Below are 7,063 nucleotides of genomic sequence, written 5' to 3'. Positions count from 1 at the left end.
GCACACCGCAGTAGTAATCTCAGACATGAAAACGCACTGCGATATCTCAAATATCGTACCGAGAGAAACATGAGGTGGACTTCGAGTGCGCATTTAGTGTGACAATATTATAAAAGAAAGATTCTTTTGCGTGTCCCATGAAAACGCAGTTGATTTGCAGATAAGTGTATTTGACGAAATCGGTCCTATTAGGATTCAATTAAAACTCGGGGACTGCGCCTACATGATTAGCCACAAGAAGGACGAAACCGGTCGTGAGCTGTCCAAGCGTTTTCAGTAGCTTTGTGAGTAGCTTTCCTGATGAAAATATACTGTGACATCTCGAATACTGTAACAACTGAAGTGAACTTCGTTCAGCTCCTTTAGTTTGAGAATATCTTAAAAGCGAAACTGAGTTGGGTGTCAGGTTATTAACAACGTAATTGTTCAATAAATGAATATGTTTCGTCGATTGTGTACAATCAGGTGGTCCAACCAACATATGTTTGATGGACAATCGGGAACTACACCTACCCAAAGAGATTCAAGAGGGGCGAGGCTGAGCTGTCGAAGGTTAGTGTTAAGCCAAGGACTTAGTTTTTGATGTTTCCTTCAGAAGTCCTTTAGCCGACTCTCTCACAAAAGAGCACCTGTCAAGCCGCGGTTGTCGAATCACATCTTTGAACTGGTGGGCGAAGCATTAAAGAGGGAATTTCGTCCATTGTATCAACCAAATGACGAAATAGCCAAGCGAGCCCTAGATCATAGCTTCACAAGATTACAGATGTATCCCTTCCTCATACCGTCAGTATGCCAATATAGTACGGTTTGCTTAAGGTTTTTTTGTGCGGGATTAGATTTCGGATCTTGCCTGATGGAAGATCGTACCAGGTTAAGGATTATAAACGAAAATGTGTGTGGAGGGCAGTTCCAATCAGGATAACGATGCATACGTATGATACGTATTCAGTTTTAATTGTAGCAGCCGTTGAGCAATGCAGCACTACTTAATCACATCTTTGTCAACCCAAAGGCCGTCACATAAGGTTTACGGAAACGGTGGATGCGCTAATCGAAACCTGATGGACCCCAAGAGGGGCGAAAACGGCGTGATCAGCAACCTCATGAGTAGTGTGTTATCCGCTTTTTTTGACCAAAATTTGTCCGTATGTTCTTGTAAAATGAATAAGATATAGGAAGTATAATCCAAATATGAGAAAAGTACGGTGATTATCCCACATCATTTATATCAGTGGTTGTAGCTGCCACAGTTTCGTTCACCGATGATTTAGGGAGGTGGGGTAGATGGCTGGGCGTTAGAGGCGGGAGGCGATAAATTGGTGCGTAAATACGGCACTGTCGGTGGACTGTCAAGTGGGGGGGGGGGTCGGAAGGGAGCACTGAAGGCAATAGGGTGGATGCATGAACGCACCCTCAGATCATCACTGCATTACAGTTGTTTTGCTCCCCGATGAACTCCTGAGAATGATCCCTCATTCGTCGTGCACAGCCGTATATTGTCTCATGTTTATTTGATTGCTACGAGAAAGTCCAACTCAGCTCGATTTGTTAATTCTAGCTGTTTCGATCACGATGAATTACCGCTCAGGGATTCCAACCTACTGGATCGCAGTGATTATGAAGGGAGCGGCTTCATTCGTTTTGCTCTCTCCAGTCGCAGAGATAAAGTATGCGGGTTATATATGAAACGAAGATTAGAGACGACACTGACTAGTCAATTCATCTGATCTCAGTCAAGGTAACCTAATTATTTGTTTCAACTGTTTCTGTGCGCATAGTCGGGGCTGACTGGTTTCTGCACTTGGGTCTGTGTAACCCGCATGCTTCACATCCGTCAGCGAGAACAGTGACATCGCAGCACATGTCTATTCTATCAGCTTCCGGGATATGGACAAGCTGGACACAGTTTTTCCAATTCTTCAAAAGAATCCTTGTCACACAGGTCACGTGATCTGCTGACCGCCCGAAATTTCATTCTCATCGGCTTAGTGTTCATGTGCACAGAGGAGCTTTGAGCAGAAAGTAGGCAGTGTTGTCCGTAAAAAAATCCCCCATGTGAAATCATCTTGAGTTCCTCAATGGAAGATTGCTGTCCAGTAAAATTAGACAGAAAAGACCATGAATTGGTCGATCGGTTTGTTCAAAAGAATCCTTGTCACACAGGTCACGTGATCTGTTGACCGCCCGAAATTTCATTCTCATCGGCTTAGTGTTCATGTGCACAGAGGAGCTTTGAGCAGAAAGTAGGCAGTGTTGTCCGCAAAAAAATCCCCCATGTGAAATCACCTTGAGTTCCTCAATGGAAGATTGCTGTCCAGTAAAAGTAGACAGAAAAGACCATGAATTGGTCGATCCGTTTGTTTTATAGAACGGTTCCTAATGAAAGGTGACAACTCATCAGAAGCAGCTATGTAATATGATTGTCTTCAGTAGTTCGCGAATATACACTCGTTTGCAAACTAATTTGGTTTTTTCGAGAGACTCACCTGGAACCCAGCTGAATCTCTCGTTTGTGATGTTCTCGGGCAACTGGATGAGCTGCTGTCCTCAGTAGTTGTAGGTGTGAATTGTATGTTGAATGATCCCGAAGCAGATCATGTTGTGTTCTGTTCTGGTCTGGAATCAGGTTTCACACCTGTGGCGACTGATCAGGATGCAGAATTTCCTTGAAACCTGGTCCTCAACAGTTTGACCTTGGTTGACGGAGGCTTCATGTCCATTAAATAGCAATGGATTGGTTTCCTAATAACCAACTCCCCCCTGTTATTTCTTTATTTCTTGATTCATTACTCTCTCCCACACACAGGTTTTGGACGAAGGAAGAAGACGAAAACGCCCCCGAGGGTAGGTGCGCAACACTGACAGAAAATGGAGAGCTTCAGGCAAGAGATTGCTTGGAACTCTATCCGGCACTGTGCATGAATCCCACAGTGTTCTACGCGTTTCGTCGAGGAATGCCTCCAGAAATACCCACAGAATAGTTTACCCCTATCTTCCTGATGCTGATGGTTGTGGCGGTTCTGAAAAAAACTTGTTGTCATTGTTGTTTTTATATGCTTCATTCTGCCTCCATTCTGAGACCACGACAGCAGATAGTAAAATGGGAGTGAGCAGGAGCGTCGCACTGGAAACCACATACTGGTCGCTAAAGCTATTTTTTCAGTGTACCAGTTACGAACAAAGTATGCTGGAGAAAACCTTACTTTTTATCCGTTTCGCTTGATCGGATCGCCTTACCATTGTGCTCATTGTGATGTATAATGTATCTCGACTTCGGAAAACCTGCCGAATAAAAGTCCATACTTTATCGAATATCTGCCCTGGTTGTCACGCCAGGCAGTCTCAAAACCTTACTGACATAGAGATTAAAACTTTTTGACAGGATACGTCAAATGGTTACCTATTTATCTCGATCTTACCTGCACACAGTTCAAGTTGTTGTCATCAAACACGTGAAAGTAGTTTGACACTGGCGGCGTCTGTTTTCGAGAGTAACACCATCTCAGTCGGTTAGTATCCTTTACTTCATTTCAGAGGGGTTTGGTAAACATTCGGTGGATTTATTGCTGGGTAACGTTTCTCTTTTCAGACAAAAGCTTCGTTAGGCCAAGTGAACCAAGTAACTAGGTTGATCTAGCTTTAAGACAGTCAGGGAACCAATCCAAAACCGTTTCAGGTCACTTATTCAAAGCATGTGATCTGTATATACAAAATAACTTTCTAGATCTTACTAACTATGAGGTGTAATTTTGAAGCATGGTTACCAATATTTAGAGTACATACATGATACTGATGTGATCTGTCTTAATACGCTGCTTTACTATACTTCAGTGAAGTGAAAGCCAACTCAGGTATATACGGGTGTGCTCAGCTTTTCACGCAAGGTCACCAAGCATCTTTCTGGGTTGCAGAGTACTTTTATAAACGTATGCATATCCTTGGGGATTTAAGTACATTTAATCCAGCCCCCCATTGTTACAATGACGAGAACCGGATCTAGGAGACCCTGTGTGGAAAAATACGACCCCTTTACTCTCAATTGTCTTAGCTAATAGCGACATCATCACCACAACATCAGCCGGTATTTGTGACTCGAGCAGTCACGTTTGCGCATCATTCCAGCTGAATCAACTGAATACTCTGGAGATAGCTGAAAGTCTCGAAGAAATATTCCGTCCTTTGAAGGCTCAAAATATGTGACGAAGCAAGGGATCGTTTTCGAAATTCCTTTTAGAGTTGACTGTGCGGACTTGTGGTCACCAACTAACACGACGATATCGTCTACATGGTCTATCGGTCTTTTTCCGGATCTGACCTCGAAATCGAGATTCACAGGTCCCTAAAAGATGCCTTGTTTCATGGCATAGACGATAAAATTGAAGAAAACGTAGAATGAAGGAAGGTCATGATGAATCCAAGAAGCACCTGGACACACTTAAGGGGTCGATTGTGCGTGGAACAGAACTATTTACAGAATCAGAATCTCATCTGGAGTCGAGGGGAACAGTGGTTGCTGATCAGACATCTGAAGGTGTGTGAAGATATGGTCACCCCATCGACTGCCCAGATGGACTCTAGTTTAATGTTTTCGGATCTGCGAACACCTTGTCGTGGTTGGGTGTCACAGTATTGCTGAATCCAGTCAGCGCAAGTGTGAGGCTTATACCTTCGTGGAATATCATTTTCTTACCACTGTGTATTGATTAATTAGCCAAATCGGTTTGGAGCGGGTTGTTTTTTCTAAATAAGTTGAAGCAATCAAGCTAAGGGAGAACACAAAGAGCCGGTACCGTTTTAAGTTGCGTTGGGGGATGCCCATCTAAATCAGAAATCTGACGGCACTTCAAGAGGGAAAGGTATGTTAATTCCGGACGGAACTTTACTCCAGACCTCCGCTGCAGTTGAGCGGGCCAAATGAAACATGGTAGTAAAGAATCCTATGGCCCACTAAAAAGTAGTTGGGAATATTCCCCAAAACAATGCCGAAGTGGGCTTTACTCACATGTTAGATTGTCAAATTTATCTTCGATTAGCTGTATAACAGACAGTGCTCTGTTGTTTTGCAAGTCAGCGGGAACAGCTTTGATTGCTGCATTTTTACCTCCTTCGTTTCTAGAAGTTTCTGTTTCTCCCAATCGGCATACAGGTTGAGGTGACGTGTAGCCAACAATCTAGCTGAACATACAGCGAATTCGAGGGATAGAACGTTTTGTGGCTACGGTGTCTGTTGTGAAATGTGGTGTGATTAGTGGGGACGCGTTCGGTGACACCACGCTGTGAGTTTCCAGCGTCATGAGCAGAAATCTTCTCGACTGCTAAACAGAGGTGTCTCCTGCGAGATTCAGCGAAAACGTAAACCAAACGGCAACCTGAACTGCGTCCAAAAACGTATTCTAGAATGATCAATAAGGGGGTACTGAAACCTAGCCACCGACAGCGATTTGGTGTCATAGCTGTCAGATCGCAGTGGAATGCAGGGTAGCACATTGCTGCTGTGTTAGAAGACGATCACTACTGTCGCTGAATTCCTAGTCTAAACCAAACACGTGTCACGAAGTCCTATCCCGGATGAACCAGTGCTCTAATTCTGTGCTTTGGGATCTCCAGCGATTCGGACCATATCTGAAGGCATCGTGGCGGATAAGCAGCTCGATAAGCTGTCTGTCACTGGATCAGAGCTACAGTCGGCTGGTTCTTGTTCAGTAAACAGGTGGCTACTCTTTTCGGCTCTCGAAACTGCACAGGACGCAGGGACGACTGCTTACGTATGTACAACCAACCAAAGAAGTAAAATCACGGGAATGAGAGCCATGTCCGCATAGGCGTGATTGACAAGCTATGGTCTCCGGAAGACCAAATTCCTGCACTTGAATCTTGAGACAGAATTTCAGGAATGCGGCAAATTCTCCTTGACACTTAGTCAACAGTGTGCAAAAAAGCAGTCTGATTACCAACTTGTCTGTGGATCACCATGTTAGACGTACTGTGGTCCGATTACTGAACCCTAAGCGGCAGGTGTGAGCACTGTTTTGGATACCTGATGCACGTGTCCACATTTGGGATCTACTGAAGAGTGAATAGTAAGTTGGCGGCGAGATGGTTCAAGTGGGTTGAGCGTGAATTTACTAACCGGAAGGGAAGGTCCGCGAGCCCGAACTCTCCTCTCGACTTCCCCTGTTTAGGCTTGGGCAACCTGGCAGTATCTCAGCCCTCGTGCTTCCTTCGGTTCGGGTGGCAGCTAGGCACCGAAAGGGTGTTACAACTGAACGATTGGTCAGTTGACACTCGGTATGCACATCCCACGTAAAGTGATACCGTGACCTTCGGTGAAGGAGGTGCTCGTTCGGTGTCCGACCACGTTATTGGGCGGATTCTGTACACAATTTAAATGAACCACTTCATATTAGCCCTGTTCAGTTTTCACCGAAATCGACCTATTCAACTCGGCTCGTAAAAGCTAGTGTAAAACTCTGTTGTTCTCTTCCACCTCCGGGGAGGAACACGCACAATGGCAGCACTAGACGACTGTGACACGGACCGATCGATTTGTTATCTTAAGAAGACACAGAGAGCATTAGTATTAAACCAACATGTTTACTCATTCTTACCGAACTGACGTGAGGAGGGGCATCACAAAAGTGACCTGTTAACACCATTCGAATAACTGGCTTCAACAGGAACTTTGTTAAAGCAAGCGAAGCAGGTTGATGTTTCACCGAAGCATAGGAACCGAGACAGTGTCTAGAATGTACACATTCTAAAAAACCAGCTAATTAATTTTTCCAACTTGGATAAATCAAGCGCAATCATTGATGAACTAGTTTCACTCGTGTTCCCGAATGAAGTCTGTGTACGTCTTGCTTGATATATAGAGTTGATTTATCAGTCACGGCGTACTGGGATGCCTCACATCTGAGTCGTTTGAGTCCGTTTTAATCCCGGAGAGTTTTCGGACCAACTCACTCTGCTAAGTTTGTATAGAGAAAGAGTTTTCCGTAGAATCCTTGGCAAAACAGTACCTTGAGAAGGCCTATATCAGAAAGTCACTCAAAACGTACGGAAG

General features: G+C 44.4%; 1 protein-coding gene across 1 annotated transcript in view; it reads left to right on the top strand.

Moving 5' to 3' along the window:
- The window catches only part of T265_10705 (hypothetical protein), a gene marked incomplete at both ends in the record, with an annotated part of 67,955 nt that extends 64,667 nt beyond the window's left edge, over window positions 1-3,288 (top strand). Inside the window, one exon of the mRNA XM_009177162.1 lies at window positions 2,807-3,288. Coding sequence (XP_009175426.1) covers window positions 2,807-2,981 — 175 coding nt within the window. The remainder of the gene's footprint in view (window positions 1-2,806) is intronic.
- Window positions 3,289-7,063: the final 3,775 nt, after the last annotated feature.

This window comes from Opisthorchis viverrini (genome assembly GCF_000715545.1).
Source record: "Opisthorchis viverrini unplaced genomic scaffold opera_v5_396, whole genome shotgun sequence".
NCBI lineage: Eukaryota > Metazoa > Platyhelminthes > Trematoda > Opisthorchiida > Opisthorchiidae > Opisthorchis > Opisthorchis viverrini.
This window is presented reverse-complemented; position numbering and strand designations above follow the sequence as displayed.